Below are 18,548 nucleotides of genomic sequence, written 5' to 3' on the forward strand. Positions count from 1 at the left end.
GACGGGCTATAAGAATTGTGGAAGGTCTTAAGCATAAAACGTATCAGGAAAGACTTCATGAACTCCATCTGTATAGTATGGAGGACAGAAGGAAAAGGGGGGACATGATTGAAACATTTAAATATGTTAAAGGGTTAAATAAGGTCCAGGAGGGAAGTGTTTTTAATAGGAAAGTGAACACAAGAACAAGGGGACACAATCTGAAGTTAGTTGGGGGAAAGATCAAAAGCAACATGAGAAAATATTATTTTGCTGAAAGAGTAGTAGATCTTTGGAACAAACTTCCAGCAGACGTGGTTGGTAAATCCACAGTAACTGAATTTAAACATGCCTGGGATAAACATATATCCATTGTAAGATAAAATACAGGAAATAGTATAAGGGCAGACTAATAATAATTTAATAATAATAATTTATTAGATTTGTATGCCGCCCCTCTCCGAAGACTCGGGGCGGCTCACAACAACGATAAAAACAATATTATACATGCACAAATCTAATATTAAAAAAAACTAAAAACCCTATCATAATTAAAAACCAAGCAGCACATACATACCAAACATAAATTATAATAAGCCTGGGGGAAAGGTGTCTCAGATCCCCCATGCCTGGCGGTATAGGTGGGTCTTAAGTAGTTTACGGAAGACAAGGAGGGTGGGAGCAGTTCTAATCTCCGGGGTGTGTTGATTCCAGAGGGCCGGGGCCGCCACAGAGAAGGCTCTTCCCCTGGGGCTCGCCAGACGACATTGTTTAGTCGATGGGACCCGGAGAAAACCAACTCTGTGGAACCTTATTGGCCGCTGGGATTCTTGCGGTAGCAGGCGGTTCCAGAGGTATTCTGGTCCAATGCCATGTAGGGCTTTAAAGGTCATGACCAACACTTTGAATTGTGACCGGAAACTGATCGGCAGCCAATGCAGGCCACAGAGTGTTGTAGATACGTGGGCGAATCTGGGAAGCTAGATGGACCATGAGGTCTTTTTCTGCCGTCAGTCTTCTATGTTTCTATATTTCTACCTCAGATGGTTATCCAACATATTCTTGAAAACTTCCAGGGTTGGAACATTCACAACCAAGTCCTTAAAGCCACCAAGATTGAGAAACACTTGTTAATGTTAGCAACTTTGCCCCATACCAACAATACCTCTCTCCCTTCCTACTTCTTACACTTTTCAATATTGTACTTTGACTTTAGAAATATTGCCGGATATTGTGGACCAGAGAAACCAGAAGAGATGGGTGGGACGAAATGTGTGCAATGAAATGGAATATTTTAAAATGTTGGATTGCTGTTCGGTGTTGAAATGATGGTCTTTTGCTTATTGTCCTGCTTCAGACTTTTTGATGAGATTATGGGATGCTTTTGTGACTCTCCACCTCCAAGTCCTACCTTTCCAGAATCGGGACACCCATCCTTGTATGATGAAGACAAGGTACAGTAGTCTATTCTGGCTGGATTTGTTGAATGGGTTTCATTCTTGAGTTGAATGGATGGGGGTGAATTAAGGGGGCTGTGGAGAAAATGGTTTGTGCAAGCATATTGATGCAGTTTATTAAAGCAGCTGCATCCTTTCTGGGTTTGATCAACACATTTGAGTACCATTTGAAGAGAATGCTTGTAACTCAGGGTTGAAATTCAGGATCTGTTCTGTCGGGCTCTCTGGTAGACTCCTCCCAAAAATTCACAGGTACAAATTTCAGACACACGCGTTTGAAAATTCAAAACAATGTTCTTTATAATGAAAATTCACTTAACCTAAGCCCTCTTTTGGTATAGCAAAGAGCACTCGTCTCCAAACAAACTGGTAATTTGTACAAGTCCCTTATCAGTTCTGTGATACTTAGCTTGCAGCTGTGAGGCAATTCACAGTCCTTCTTCTTGCACAAAGGGAAACACACTTGGCTCTGGTTTAGTTTCAAAGCAGGGAAAAATCAGCACACAAAGGTCGAAGTCAGCAAGGCAGGCACGAAACACAGCGATCAGATAATCCTCCACAATGGCCAATCCCACAGGCTGCTCTTTATAGCAGCCTCACTAATTACCCCAGCCCCACCCAACCATAGGTGGCCTCATTTTCTTTGATAATAATCTCTCAGTTGTTGCTGCCTATGCATCGCTCTCTGCATGCGTGGCTGTATCATTAACTCTTGTTCCGAATCCAAGGAGGAGACAGATAATTGATCTCCTTCTGAGCTGTCTGCCCCACTCTCCTCCTCCCTGTCACTCATGTCTTCTTGGTCAGAGGAGCCTTCATCAGCAGATTCCACCGGGGGCAAAACACGCCTGCAGCATGTGGATGTCTCCCCCACATCCACAGTCCTTGGGGCAGGAGCTGGGCCAGAGCTAACCACAACAGGATCCTTGATGCTCAATGAGCTTGCTTGGGTACTTTCCTGCACATATTTTACTACCCACTTGTTGGGAAATAAAATGCTGCACGAAAACAACCAATCAAGCTCAGAGAGCACCACCAAGGACCCCACATTTCAACCTTGAGCTATGTCAAGGATTAGCTCAATTCTACATGATATTCCAGTTTGTTACTATATAATTAAAGGAAGGATGTTAAACAGTAACGAATGGTGAATCATAGAGTGTACACTGCAACCTGATTGGGCCAGAGCATTATAAAATGCAAAGCAACTTTACAATGATTGTTAGCTGTTATTCACTGTTGGCTGCTGCTGTTGTTGGTAATATTGTTAGCTGACTGGAGCAGTTTTGAGCATGAGTTAATTATTAAATTAGAGCTGTAATGTTGATAGGGAGAAACCTGGATTGGTTTAGTGTCTGCATGTAAGTAAGCTTTACTGCTTATAGTTTGTTCCTGTAAATAGAAGACTAAGACTGAAGAGTAAAAACTGTTTACTACTGTTTTCTACAAAAGTGTCTTCGTTATTTCTCTGCACTGGTTCCTAAATTTCCACACTGGTATCTTGTCAAGTCCTGCCATGCAGCTCGGTATATCCGGACAAGCTGCAGATATTCTGTTGGTAGCATACATGGACATCCAATGCTACAGAAAGCAAGCAAACAAGAGAATTTGGCTTGTAAGCAGAACTTCAATCTAACACTGATGATGTTACCTAGTTGGGTAACAAAACGTCTGCAAGAAAACAACCAAAGAGAGCTCCAAAGATTCCATATTTGCATATGAAGGATGCACTGCCTTAATTTATAGTATTCCATGTTTCTCATGAGGATAGAATCTTATTGGTTGCAGAGCCATGAAAAATGTAATCTAACTCGTGCAAAATTACACAAGGCCCATTGTTAACTTAAGGGTTGGAAAAACTTTCAGGCGTTGGATGCCAGGGCATGAAGATGTTCGATGACAGTCCCAGTTTTGGGCTTGAGGGGGAAATGACCCCATATTTGCAAATTTCTTGAGAAGTGGAAATCTCATACAACAATGTCCACATTTGATGACTTCTTCTGTAAGAAACACATTTCAAATTGCACAGTTTTAAGATTTAATTTGTCTTTGTATAATCGATAAGTAATAATAATAAATATATAATATTTACATATATAATATTTATATATTATATATATTATATAATATATATTATATATTATATTATATTATATAATAAATAAATAAATAATCGATATGCCACCCAGAGTTGCCTTCTAGGGGGATAGTGGCTTAAACATTTAATAAATAAAAGAAATATATAATGCCAGCAGTCATAAGAGATTTGGGGCGTACATTTATTGCATTTTTGATAGCTGTGAATGGATGCCATGAAAGAACTCTGATGGTAGAGTGGTTAAATTGCAGTATTGCAAGAAAACACTGCCCACAGCCTGAAGTTCAATCCTGACAAAGCTCAAGGTCGACTCAGCCTTCCATCCTTCTGAGGTCGGTAAAATGAGGACCCAGATTGTTGAGAGAAATATGCTGACTCTGTAAACTGCTTAGAGAGGTCTGTGGAGAGGTGTACAAATCTAAGTACTATTGCTATCTTAATGTCTTAAGCATTAATGCAAATAATTTTTCTACATTATAAACTGCCCAGAGAGTGCTGTGAGGTGGTACTGTATATACCATATTTTTCAGAGTATAAGACCCACCTTAGTTTTTGGTGAGTAAAATAGGGGAAATAATCTGCTTACCAGGTATTCATCTGGCTAGCGTCCTTAGTCTGGTCAGCTTCAGCACATTATTTTATCCCCTGGTTAGGGCTTTAAAAAACTTATTCAGAGAGAGTAACAACGAAAGAGCGTGCAAGCCACTAAGAGCTGGGAACATTGTTAGCACCTGGTTAGGGCTGGAAAGAAACATTCGGAGCAAGTAGCTGGGGTGGCGCAGCAGGTAGAGTGCTGTACTGCAGGCCACTGAAGTTGACTGTAGATCTGAAGGTCAGCGGTTCAAATCTCATCATCGGCTCAAGGTTGACTCAGCCTTCCATCCTTCCGAGGTGGGTAAAATGAGGACCCAGATTGTGGGGGCAATACACTGGCTCTGTTAAAAAGTGCTATTGCTAACATGTTGTAAGCCACCCTGAGTCTAAGGAGAAGGGTGGCATAAAAATTGAATAAGTAAGTAAGTAAGTAAGTAAGTAAGTAAGTAAGTAAGTAAGTAAGTAAGTAAATAAGTAGAGCAATGAAAAAAAATCTACAAAGATTTAGGCCTTGGAAAAGATTCTTCACAAAGAGTAACAATAGAATAGAATAGAATAGAGTAGAATTTTATTGGCCAAGTGTGATTGGACACACAAGGAATTTGTCTTGGTGCATATGCTCTCAGCGTACATAAAATAAAATATACATTTGTCAAGAATCATGTGGTACGACACTTAATGATTGTCATAGGGGTCAAATAAGCAATGAAGAAGCAATATTAATAAAAATCTTAGGATATAAGCAACAAGTTACAGTCATACAGTCAACATGGGAGGAAATGGGTGAAAGGAATGATGAGAAAAACTAGTAGAATAGAAGTGCAGATTTAGTAAAAAGTCTGACAGTGTTGAGGGAATTATTTGTTTAGTAGAGTGAGGGCGTTCGGAAAAAACCTGTTCTTGTGTCTAGTTGTCTTGGTGTGCAGTGCTCTGTAGCGAGATTTTGAGGGTAGGTGTTGAAACAGTTTGTGTCCAGGATGTGAGGGGTCAGTAAATATTTTCCCCGCCCTCTTTTTGACTCGTGCAGTATACAGTATACAGTGAAAGGTACAACAGAGTCTCCATTCCACCTGCAAACATCACACAGCCATTGATATATTACTCTGTGCTTTCTCTCTTCCCCCACACACACCCCAATTCCCTTTCTGATTTTTCTTTGAACCGCAGAGCGCTCGAGATGAACCTATTCATATCCTGAACGTCGCCATTAAGACGGATTGTGATATCGACGATGAAGGTCTCGCTGCCATGTTCAGGGAATTCACGCAGAGCAAGGTGGGCTGGACGCCGTTCTCTAGTTATTTGTTTTTCTTCATTTGTTTAACAAAGTGTGTTCAGTTCTGGAGACGTAACCTACAAAAAGATATTGACAAAATTGAACGGGTCCAAAGACGGGCTACAAGAATGGTGGAAGGTCTTAAGCATCAAACGCTCGAAGTATGCTTGACTAGTATGGATGTTGTTTAATGGAAACTGCAGTTCAATGTTTCCAAATGTAAAATAATGCACTTGGGGGAAAGGAATCCTCAGTCTGAGTATTGTGTTGGCACTTCTGTGCTAGCAAAAACTTCAGAAGAGAAGGATTTAGGGGTAGTGATTTCTGAAAGTCTCAAAATGGGTGAACAGTGCAGTCAGACGGTAGGGAAAGCAAGTAGGATGCTTGGCTGCATAGGTAGAGGTATAACAAGAAGGAAGAGGGAGATTGTGTTCCTGCTATATAGGCCGCTGGTGAGATCACATTTGGAGTACTGTGTTCAGTTCTGGAGACCTCACCTACAAAAAGATATTGACAAAATTGAACGGGTCCAAGCACGGGCTACAAGAATGGTGGAAGGTCTTAAGCATAAAACGTATCAGGAAAGACTTAATGAACTCAATCTGTATAGTCTGGAGGACAGAAGGAAAAGGGGGGACATGATCGAAACATTTAAATATGTTAAAGGGTTAAATAAGGTCCAGGAGGGAAGTGTTTTTAATAGGAAAGTGAACACAAGAACAAGGGGGCACAATCTGAAGTTAGTTGGGGGAAAGATCAAAAGCAACATGAGAAAATATTATTTTACTGAAAGAGTAGTAGATCCTTGGAACAAACTTCTAGCAGACGTAGTAGATAAATCCACAGTAACTGAATTTAAACATGCCTGGGATAAACATATATCCATCCTAAGATAAAATACAGGAAATAATATAAGGGCAGACTAGATGGACCATGAGGTCTTTTTCTGCCGTCAGTCTTCTATGTTTCTATGTTTCTAAAGTGCAATGCAGATTCTTTCTTTCTTTCTTTCTTTCTTTCTTTCTTTCTTTCTTTCTTTCTTTCTAAGCTGTTCACTTATCTTTAAGGACAAGTGTCAACTCCTTGGGACAATGGCCTCTTTTTATTATTATTATTATTATTATTCGGAAAGGTTCCCTGTTAGTACTATAGAAAATAATAACATGGCTGAATAGTTCTCTTGTCTGAGCTATTTGTTAATAATCGTAGAAGTCACCCAGCAGTATCACTTCACAAGAATAGTGCCACCTGATTAGATCTTAAAGGCAGAGTCTCTTCTCATTTTTAAAAATTCTACCTGGAGAAGAACCACCTTCATGCCAAGACCGACCTTGCTTTTCATGCCAAGGGACAGTGAAGGGCTACCAAAACTTTTCCTACCACACTGGGGGCTTGGCTTATGCATTTTGTTTCAACATCTTTCAGTGCAAATTGGGTGTTCTGGGATGGAGCTCCATTTTTGCTACCCCACTGTGTCGCCCCCCCCATCCGGGCAGTAGCCCACCCCTGATTATCTACTTTATAAAGTGTATGTACACACCCGCATGCACAGCTCTTCTAAAATTATACACATTCAACCTCATTTACTGCGATAAGAATAACATACCCAGAGCCCAGAAGGGGAAAAAAAGAAAAATCAAATTTTTGCTACATGTACTGTGTACCTGACCAAAATTTTGCTAACGGTACTGCGTACCTGACTGTACCCGTAAGAGCCCACCACTGCCTGTTCTGTCGGGCTCTCTGGTAGACTTCTCCCAAAAATTCACAGGTACAAATTTCAGACACACACACGTTTGAAAATTCAAAACGATGTTCTTTATAATGAAAATTCACTTAAACTAAGCCCTCTTTTGGTATAGCCAAGAGCACTCGTCTCCAAACAAACTGGTAATTGGTACAAGTCCCTTATCAGTTCTGTGTTACTTAGCTTGCAGCTGTGAGGCAATTCACAGTCCTTCTTTCACAAAGTGAAACACACTTTGCTCTGGTTTAGTTTCAAAGCGGGGAAAAATCAGCACACAAAAGGTCAAAGTCAGCAAGGCAGGCACGAAACACAACGATCAGATAATCCTCCACAATGGCCAAACCCACAGGCTGCTCTTTATAGCAGCCTCACTAATGACCACAGCCCCACCCAACCACAGGTGGCCTCATTTTCTGTGATAATAATCTCTCAGTTGTTGCTGCCTATGCATCGCTCTCCGCATGCGTGGCTGTATCATTAACTCTTGTTCTGAATTCAAGGAGGAGCTAGATAATTGATCTCCTTCTGAGCTGTCTGCCCCACTCTCCTCCTCCCTGTCACTCATGTCTTCTTGGTCAGAGGAGCCTTCATCAGCAGATTCCACCGGGGGGAAATCAGGCCTGCAGCATATGGATGTCTCCCCCACATCCACAGTCCTTGGGGCAGGAGCTGGGGCAGGGCTAACCACAACACTGCCAAGGGGACAGGGCAAATTAGGCTTCTTTGGAGACCCCATTCTTGGTCTGTTTAGACCAGGGGTATCAAACTCAATTTCATTGAGGGCCGCATCAGCGTTGTATTTGACTTTGAGGGGTTTCAAAATGGTTTCAAAATGAACAAGAGTCTATTTATGAAGACGTTTGTTGAACTGCACAAACGCGAACCAAAACAAAGGATTTCAACCTGCCAAAATCCAGAGGCGAGGCCAACTTAATAAGATAAAGTCCCACGCAGTTGCTTTTCAAGCCAAAGTCTACTTACAAAATATAAACCTTTGGAATGTCCAGTACTGTAAGCAAGGTTTGTTAGGCAAAAACACTCTTCACAGGCTCTTCTGCTCTGGAGGGACGAACGTTGGCTTTTTGCAAAGAGCACCTTCCAACTCCTCCCCCTCATATTATTATTATTATTATTATTATTATTATTATTATTACAGTATTAATTGGATTTGTATGCTGCCCCTCTCCGCAGACTCAGGGCGGCTAACAACAGTGGTAAACAACATGAACAATCCAATTAATAAAAACAACTAAAAAACCCTTATTATAAAAAACCAAACATACACACAAACATACCATGCATAACTTGTAATAGCCTAGGGGGAAAGGATAACTTAACTCCCCCATGCCTGGCGACAAAGGTGGGTCTTAAGTAATTTGCGAAAGACAAGGAAGGTGGGGGCCGTTCTAATCTCTGGGGGGAGTTGGTTCCAGAGGGCCGGGGCGGCCACAGAGAAGGCTATTCCCCTGGGGCCCGCCAAATGACATTGTTTGGTCGACGGGACCCGGAGAAGGCCAACTCTGTGGGACCTTATCGGCCGCTGGGATTCGTGCGGTAGAAGGCGGTTCCGGATATATTCTGGCCCAATGCCATGTAGGGCTTTAAAGGTCATTACCAACACTGTCTGGGAGTGCAGACTAGGCACAGCTGAGCTCACTTCCTCTTTCTGAGCTTCCTTAACTGCTCCTGTCTTTCCTGCATCCTTCTTACCCGTACATTCAGGATTGACTCCCTTATATCCTCTTCCTTCTCCACAGACCCTGGCAAATCCCCAGTTGGGGGCTGCAAATCCCCAGTTGGGGGTTGTATAGCCTCTATAGGCTCCTCACACCCACTCTCTCTCTCCTCCTCCGGTTCACTGTCTGATTCCTCCAGCAGCCAAACAGGCCGGCCGTGCCCAGATGGCCCCAGTTCATCCGGCTCAAAGTCCATTGACAGAGGACCTGGCTGCAAACCAACCACAACAGTCACTCATGACGGGTCGCACAGGTGATGGCCTGAGTGCTCTGCCAGCGAAAATGGACTCCCAAGCTCCATTATTGGCTGTGACGGCCTCCTGCAACTTTCTGCCAGCGAAAACAGAGCTTGGGAGGGCTGGTGGTGGCCCTCGCGAGCTCCGTTTTCCCTGGCAGAGGAGCCAGGGGCCAGTCCTTTGCTGTTTCCAAGGCGGTTCCCAGGTCTTGAGTTTGACACCCCTGGTTTAGACAAAACACAGCTCATCCTCGACTTATGACCACAGTTGAACCCCAAATTTCCATTGTTGAACCAGCTGTTAAATGAATTTTGCCCTATTTTACAATCTCTTGCCACGGCTATTAAGTGAATTGCTGCAGCTGTTAAATTAGTAACGTGTTTGTTAAGAGAATCGGGCTTCCCCATTGACTTTGCTGATCAAAAGGTCGCACAAGGTGATCACACAACCCCCCTGGGACACTGCAACCGTCATAAATATGAGCATCTGAATTTTGATCATGTGGCCATGGGGGATGCTGCAAGGTCGTAAGTCTGAAAATGGTCATAAGTTTCACTGCCGTTGTAAGTTCAAATGTTCACTAAAGGAACTGTTATAAGTTGAGGACTACTTTTGATTGGTTGGCTGGTTGGTTGGATTTCTATGCCGCCCCACTCCAAAGATTCATTTAAAAATAAATGAAAACTAGAACAAAAGGAAACAGATTGAATGCCATGTTACATTTTTGAAAAACATTACACAACATTTGTAAAAAGCCCTGGTGGTGCAGTGGTTAGAAGGCAGTACTGCAGGCTAATTCTGCCAACTGCCAGCAGTTCGATCCTGACCAGCTCAAGATTGACTCAGCTTCCATCCTTCCGAGGTCGGTAAAATAAGGACTCAAATTATTGGGGACAATATACTGACATTGGCGAACCTCTTAGAAGGGCTCTAAAGCCCTTCTAAGCAGTACAGTGGTACCTCGACATACGAGTTTAATTCGTTCCAGACCTGAGCTCGTAAGTCGATCAACTCGCATCTCGAACGAATGCCTTTAGACTTTGTTTTTCGCGCCGAGATAACCGGAAGCAAGGAGATTCTTGCGCCACCTAGCGGAAGCTCGGCTCGTATCCCGAATTTGAGCTTGGGTGTCGAACAGAAATTTCGCTCGCGTCGCGGCTCGTAACTTGGAATACAGTGATCCCTCGATTATCGTGAGGGTTCTGTTCCAAGACCCCTCACGATAATCGATTTTTCGCGATATATTGGTGCGGAAGTAAAAACACCATCTGCGCATGCGCGCCCTTTTTCCATGGCCGCGCATGCGCAGATGGTAGAGTTTGTGTGGGCGGCGGGGAAGACCCAGGGAAGGTTTCTTCGGCCGCCCAGCAGCTGATCTGCTCGGCAGCGCGGCAGCAGCGAGGAGCCGAAGATCGGGGTTTCCCTGCCGCCCACGCAAAGGGGAAACCCCGATCTTCGGCTCCTCGCTGCTGCCGCGCTGCCGAGCAGATCAGCTGCTGGGCGGCCGAAGAAACCTTCCCTGGGTCTTCCCCGCCACCCACGCAAAGGGGAAACCCCGATCTTCGGCTCCTCGCTGCTGCCCGCCCGCCGCTCGCCCACCCGCCCACCGCTCGAGAGCAAGAGGGGGAGAGATAGAGAAAGAGAGAGAAGGAAAGAAAGAGATGAGAGAGGGAGGAAGAGAGTGTGAGAGAGGAAGAAGCAAGATAGAGAAAGAGAGAGAGAAAGAAAGATGAGAAAGGAAGAGAGTGACGTCATCGGGTGGGAAAATATTTTTAATTAATATTTTTTGAAAAATCGCGATATAGCGTTTCGCGAAGATCGAGATCGCGAAAATCGAGGGATCACTGTACTCGCATGTGGAGCAGCTCGTATCTAGAGGTACTACTGTATATAAGTCTGCTATTCCTGTTTCCCTTTTATTAAAAACACTAAAACGATGACATTAGCATCCCTTTTCCCCTGTTTTTGTTTTCACACATTAATTTTAAAAAATAAAATAAAAATAAATTCTTAACTTCATTTAAGGAGGGAGCTTAAATCCCTAGCCTGGAACGAAGGCGATTTAATCAAAGGAAGCCCCCTCTCGGGGATGCGTCGATAAGGAATGGCTGCCTTGGATCGCTCCCTCTCTCTCGCTTCACCATCAAGAATCCCTAGTTTACATTCCTTCCCATAAATGAACTGCTAAGCTAGCTTTTCTTTCATTTGCATGAAGGGGCTTGTGAGGTGTGTGTGTGTGTTTGTGTACGTATGTGTGTGTGTGTGTTTTAAAGTGGAAAGAAGGCGTTGTGCATTAAACTATCAAATAGCTTGATCCAAATTGCCCAAATAAATTTCCAGTCTCAGCATGTCCCAACAGGATTCCCCCCACCCTCCCTCGCGTGTGTATGTATATGTGTGTGTGCATGTGTATGTGTATTTGATAGAAATTAGGATCGTATACTTGTAAATGACTGGTGGAGGTGATTGAAACAGACAGTGGAAATAGACTTTCTCCAGGTGTTGCTACCTAATGGCGCCGTAATAGCTGTTGAGTCGCTAGGAGGCCTGTATTATTACAATGTAATCAGAATCCCGTTGCTATATACTTATTGTCTGACACTTGTGGAATTTTAAAAGCAATAACCTTCTTTTTTTTAAAGTAAAATCTCAACCTCATTATTAAAGTTATTTCCCCCCTCCTTCCCCCCTCCTCCCTTCCTCGATGGAAAATGTTCATTTTCAAAGGGCGTTTACCATAGTAAAACCTTCTCTTCTGGAAAGAAGGAATTGGGTCCTGAAGCTGAGGACATGAAACTTTGTCTATTTATTCTTCCTATCAAAGCCTGATTTTATATACAGTGTTCCCTTGATTTTCGCAGGTTCAAATTTCGCGAAAAGTCTATACCACGGTTTTTCAAAAATATTAATTCAAAAATACTTCATGGGTTTTTTCCCTATACCACGGTTTTTCCCGCCCGATGACATCATATGTCATCGCCAAACTTTTGTTTGCCTTTAATAAATATTTTTTTTTAATAAACTTTAATAAATAAACAGGGTGAGTAATAATCTAAATGGTTGCTAAGGGAATGGGAAATTGTAATTTAGGGGTTTAAAGTGGTAAGGGAAGGCTTGTGATACTGTTCATAGCCCAAAATAGTGTATTTACTTCCACATCTCTACTTCGCGGAAATTCGACTTTCGCGGGCGGTCTCGGAACGCATCCCCTGCGAAAATTGAGGGAACACTGTATATATATATATGTTTTTTTGCTGAATTTGAAAATTAAGGGAGACTAGGATAGATCTATTTCAGCCTTATTTTGGCCTCATCAGCTAGCCATACCCACTGGGATTGAACCTGCAACCTTTGCCTTGTAAGGCAGAGAATTATCCTCTAGGCTACAGTATCCAATCCCTTCAGCTCTGCACCAGGGAAGGGTTACACATTTTTGTGTTGAGTCACCCTGGTGTATTGAAGGAACATCACAGCTCCTTATTTGCCTCTCGGCCCAACCCAGGGCCATTTCCAAGGCAGTTAATTTTATTGATAGCCGACAATTCTATTTGTATGTGTCACATGTTTTTTTGCTGAATTTGAAAATTAATATATATAAAATTCACTCCTGATTTTGGGTGAGGCGGAGGTGGTGACCAACTTATCATGGCCAACTTACCTTGGCTAATTCTAATACCATGGCCAACTACTAATATCGAAGAAATGGTGGAATAGAATCATTAAAGAAAGGATGCCAAAAGAGGGACAAAAATATGAAAATTATAAAAATTAAAATTATATGAAATAATTACATTAAATTGTTGAATTGTTCCGTGGCGAGTTGGCCGGGCAAATAGGCCATGGTGAGTTGTCCCATTCCGCCTTTGATGTAGTCCACACAAAAGCACCAAGCATGAGTTTATTTTATTAATGTATAATATTCAGTGGGTGGACAAAAAAATGGAAACACCTTGCAGCTCTTCTGTGGAATCCAGATTTGTGAAGCTCCCTTCGAACAGTTTTTGTGGAAACTGGGTTCTGTACGTGTCTATTGGGCTCTGCCGTGATTTTAGGAGCTGTGGTCTTGCGATCCGCTCTGACAATTCGCTTTAGAGTCTGACGGTCCTTCTCAGACAGCTTCGACTTTCGACCAGACCTGTGCTTGGCTGAGGACGTTTTCCCTTCTCTTTCAAAAGCAGCCATTACTTTTGAGACATCTTGAAACACCAAACATTCGGGCACTTTCTGTTACACTAGCGCATGCCATTCGAGCACCAACAATTTGGCCTCTTTGAAAGTCTGAGAGGTCTGCCATTTCTAGAAGGTTATAACTAATTTCCTTAAATTTCTGTAATAAAAAAGGTAGTTTAAAAAACCATATCAAATAACAGAATTTAAAAAAACATTAAAATATGTCAAGTTTTGATTGATTTGAACATGTTCAAACATTATGATGCCAAAAAGTCGTTTCCATTTTTATGTCCACCCCCTGTAGACTCATGATGGTGAACCTATGGCACGCATGCCACAGGTGGCACACAGAGCTATATTGAAGGGTACATGAGGCATTGCCCTATGTCAGCTGCAACACGTATGCACGCACTGGCTGATTTTCAGGCTTGGGAAAAGGCCATTTCACACTCCGGACGTTCAGGGAAGCTTCCTGAAGCCATGGAGTGTGAAAAACAGCACAACGAGCAAACAGGAAGTTTGGAAAATGGACTTCCGGTTTGCCAGGTGGGCTGTTTTTCACGCTCTGGGGCTTCAAGAAGCTTCCCTGAATCCACCAATTTTTTGGCCTTCCAGAGGGCAGGGGGCAGGCTGTTTTCGCCCTCCCAAGGTTTCAGAAAAGCCTCGGGAGCCTGTGGATGGCAAAAAATGGACCCAACGGGCCTACTAGATGTTCGGAACCGATCAACTTTCTTAGTGTCTATGACAAAATTACAGTGAAAACCTGCAGGAAATATATATATATATATGTCACATGTTTTTTTGCTGAATTTGAAAATTAAGGGAGACTAGGATAGATCTATTTTGGCCTTATTTTGGCCTCATCAGCTAGCCATACCCACTGGGACTTGAACCTGCAACCTTTGCCTTGTAAGGCAGAGAATTATCCTAGAGGCTACAGTATCCAATCCCTTCAGCTCTGCACCAGGGAAGGGTTACATATTTTTGTGTCAAATCACCCTGGTGTATCGAAGGAACATCACAGCTCCTTATTTGCCTCTCGGACCAACCCAAGGCCATTTCCAAGGCAGTTAATTTTATTGATAGCCGACAATTCTATCTGTATGTGTCACATGTTTTTTTGCTGAATTTGAAAATTAAGGGAGACTAGGATAGATCTATTTCGGCCTTATTTTGGCCTCATCAGCTAGCCATACCCACTGGGATATGGGATATATATATACAGTACTTAAACCTGCATATATGTGAAATTCTGCTTTGTCAGATGGTTACGGCACAAGGCCAGAAAGCAATTCCTATTTATATTTTCAGGTCCATAAATTATTTTTTTTTACAATAGCAGGTATAGTTATTTTTTAAAAAGCTTTACAGTACAGATATTCTTTTCCCAATTTGCTGATTGGCTTTCTCATAATACTTTTCTCATGTTTCTTTCTGTTTTTACAGAAAGCGGTCCTGATTGACCACGGAATTCGACGTCTAACTTTTCTGGTGGCCCAAAAGGTATTTATTTAGACATCTTGATCTCCCTCCGTCGGCATTTTTCTGTTTCACTAGCTTGCATGGCAAATTGGACTGATTTTAATGGAAGAAAAAACAAATCAAATCATATTCACAGTTGATTCTGTTTTATTTGTCTCCAGCTATGCAATGGACAAATAATGCAATTTTTCGTTATGTTTAATGAAGAAAATTAATCGAGAATTGAAAATATAATTGTACGGTTTGTGATTTTTTTTTCTCCCTAAATTCACTTCTAATTTATGGACTAATTGCTAGTTTTGTTTTGCCTCTCTCCCTCCTTTTATTCTTCATGCCTCTGCGTCTTTCATTTTGGCTTGCAAGGATTTCAGAAAACAAATCAACTACGAGGTGGACCAAAGATTTCACGTAAGTAGAAAGATCATTTGTACTCAAAACAGAAAAGTAAAAGAATCTTTTATTTTGGTTTTGATTAGCTTAATCTTGTTGTTGAAGAAATGGCTAGCACTCACTAAATAGGTAAAGCAAAATTTGAGGTTGTAATGTACCTTGTATTCTACTGCACTGGAAAAATGAGTGAAGGGCTGTATTTTTCGGAGTACAGTAGTACCTCATGATACGAACCCCTCGTCTTACGAACAACCCGAGATACGAACCCGGGGTTCAGAAAATTTTTGCCTCTTCTTACAAACTTTTTCCTTCTTACGAACCGGCTGCCGCCGCCGCGAAGCCCCACCGCCCGACTGTCGCTTTTTGAAACAGCCGGGGGGCTTCTCAGCGTTCTCCTGAACTTGAATGCCAAACCCGAACTTCCGGGTTCGGTGTTTGGGCGGCCACCGAGAAGCCTCCCGGCTGTTTCAAAAAGCAACAGCTGGACGGCGGGGCTTCTCGGCAGCCTCCTGAACGTCGAACCCAGAAGTTCGGCAAAAGTTCGGGTCCGGGAGGCCGCTGAGAAGCCCCACCGCCCGGTGGTCACCTTTTGAACCAGCCGGGGGGCTTCTCGGCGGCCTCCTGAACGCCGAACCCAGAAGTTTGGGTTTGGCGTTCAGGTTCAGGAGGATGCTGAGAAGCCCCCCCCCCCCGGCTGTTTTAAAAGGTGACAGCCGGGGTGGCGGCGGTTTTTTGCATATTTTTTTCCGTTGCACAGATTAATTGATTTTACATTGTTTCCTATGGGAAACAATGTTTCGTCTTACGAACTTTTCGTCTTATGAACCTTCCCTGGGAACCAATTAGGTTCGTAAGACGAGGTATTACTGTATAAGATGCTCCGAAGTATAAGATGCACCTAGTTTTGGTGGAGGAAAATAAGGGGGGTGGGTGGAAATCTGCCTCTGCCTCCCAGCAATTTGCCTCCTTGCAGCAAACAGCAAACAACCTGTTTCGGTTTCAGCACAGTCTGATTAGCACAAGCAGGGGATTGTCGGTTGGATCGGCCTACACCAGTTGTTTCAGGTGACAGGGATTTCCATAGCCTATTGCTGCCTCTGCGTGCCCCAATTTGGCCTCTGTGTGCCCCATTTTCCACCTGTTCCGGATGGCAGGGATCAGAAGGGTGGAAAACGGGGGTGCGCAGAGGCCAAAAATGGGATACAGAGGCCAAAAATGGGTCACAGAAAGGCGGCAGTAGGCAATGGCAATCCCTGCAGTTTGAAACATCTGATGGTCGGGAGGTGGCTCCAACTTGTGCTAATGGTCGGGAGGTGGAACCTACTTATGCTAATCAGGCTGTGCTGATGCTGAAACTGAAACAGGCTGCTGTTTGCTGCAAGGAAGCAAATTGCTGAGAGGCAGAGGCCATAGAGTAGGCCAGCGGATGGGCGGAGCTACAGTGTATAAGACACACCCAAATTTCACCCTCCTTTGGGGGGGAAAGGTGCATCTTATACAGTGGTACCTCTACTTACGAACTTAATTCATTCCATGACCAGGTTCTTAAGTACAAAGCTTTGTAAGAAGAAGCAATTTTTCCCATAGGAATCAATGTAAAAGCAAATAATGCGTGCGATTGGGGAAAGCACAGGGAGGGTGGAGGCCCTGTTTCCTCCCAGGAGATTCCTAGAGAGGCCCCACGGAGGCTTCTCCCCACCTTTTCCGGCCCTGTTTCCTCCCAGGAGATTCCTAGAGAGGCCCCACGGAGGCTTCTCCCTGCTTTTCCGACCCTGTTTCCTCCCAGGAGATTCCTAGAGAGGCCCCACGGAGGCTTCTTCCCGCTTTTCCGGCCCTGTTTCCTCCCAGGAGATTCCTAGAGAGGCCACATGGAGGCTTCTCCCTGCCTTTTCCGGTTACACAAGAGAAGGATTTAGGGGTATTGATTTCTGAAAGTCTCAAAATGGGTGAACACTGCAGTCAGACGGTAGGGAAAGCAAGTAGGATGCTTGGCTGCATAGCTAGAGGTATAACAAGCAGGAAGAGGGAGATTGTGATCCCCTTCTATAGAGCGCTGGTGAGACCACATTTGGAATACTGTGTTCAGTTCTGGAGACCTCACCTACAAAAAGATATTGACAAAATTGAACAGGTCCAAAGACGGGCTACAAAAATGATGGAAGGTCTTAAGCATAAAACTTTATCAGGAAAGACTTAATGAACTCAATCTGTATAGTCTGGAGGACAGAAGGGAAAGGGAGGACATGATCAAAACATTTAAATATGTTAAAGGGTTAAATAAGGTTCAGGAGAGAATTGTTTTTAATAGGAAATTGAACACAAGAACAAGGGGGCACAATCTGAGGTTAGTTGGGGGAAAGATCAGAAGCAACATGAGAAATTTATTATTTTATTGAAAGAGCAGTAGATGCTTGGAACAAACTTCCAGAAGATGTTGTTGGCAAATCCACAGTAACTGAATTTAAACATGCCTGGGATAAATAATATCCATCCTAAGATAAAATACAGGAAATAGTATAAGGGCAGACTAGATGGACCATGAGGTCTTTTTCTGCTGTCAATCTTCTATTATTATTATTATTATTATTATTATTATTATTATTATTATTATTATTATTAATTAGATTTATATGCCGCCCCTCTCGGTAGACTCTATGTTTATATGCTTGTTGACAGATTAGATTTAGGTTTTTTTCTGGGGGGTTTTTAAGTTGGGTTTATAATTGGGGTTTTATAACTATTGTTATATTTGACTTCTTTTTATTATTGTACTATTGTACTATTGTATTGTTTTTATTGTTGTAAGCCGCCGTGAGTCCTATGGGATTGGTCGGCATAGAAGTCGAATAAATTATTATATTAAATTTTGAGTTCAACTCCGCAGAATTATACTACAATTTTTTTTAAAAAAAAGAAGAAGAAGCAAAAATGTTCCTTACTCTTCTGGATTGTTTTGCTTGTCTTGCTGGGCATGACCCAGCTTTTAAAGGCGATTCTGAAAGCACATAACAGATACCAATCAATCAGTGGCTTTAAGACAGGAAGCTGGGAAAGTATGGATAGCTTAAGCGGAAAGCAGGGGGCTTTAGGAAGTGGAGATCCGAGCAGTTTAAGAGAATAAAAATGGATAACTGGGGTGGGGGTGGGGAGAGAGAGTTTCTTTTAATGCTGGCGGATAAATCCACACACCTTCGAAAAGCTTTGGTGGGATTCCTAAGCCAGCAGCCGGACAGTAATAACAAAAGAACAGTGTCAGAGATGGACCTTTTCTTAGCCAAGGACATTAGAAAGACAAGAAGTCAGATCAGACTATTGATCTGTTTTATACAGCTTTGGCTCTAGCAGTCTAGCCTAGCCTCTTCCAGATATGGATAGTCTAGCCT

The 18,548-nt window shown here is 42.8% G+C and overlaps 1 protein-coding gene across 1 annotated transcript in view; it reads left to right on the forward strand.

Moving 5' to 3' along the window:
• ACACA (acetyl-CoA carboxylase alpha) overlaps nucleotides 1-18,548 on the forward strand; it is a 312,028-nt gene that overhangs the window by 129,109 nt on the left and 164,371 nt on the right. The window contains 4 exon segments of the mRNA XM_070735330.1: nucleotides 1,337-1,433; nucleotides 5,296-5,403; nucleotides 14,740-14,796; nucleotides 15,139-15,183. Coding sequence (XP_070591431.1) covers nucleotides 1,337-1,433; nucleotides 5,296-5,403; nucleotides 14,740-14,796; nucleotides 15,139-15,183 — 307 coding nt within the window.

The sequence above is a fragment of the Erythrolamprus reginae genome, chromosome 1 (assembly GCF_031021105.1).
Source record: "Erythrolamprus reginae isolate rEryReg1 chromosome 1, rEryReg1.hap1, whole genome shotgun sequence".
NCBI lineage: Eukaryota > Metazoa > Chordata > Lepidosauria > Squamata > Dipsadidae > Erythrolamprus > Erythrolamprus reginae.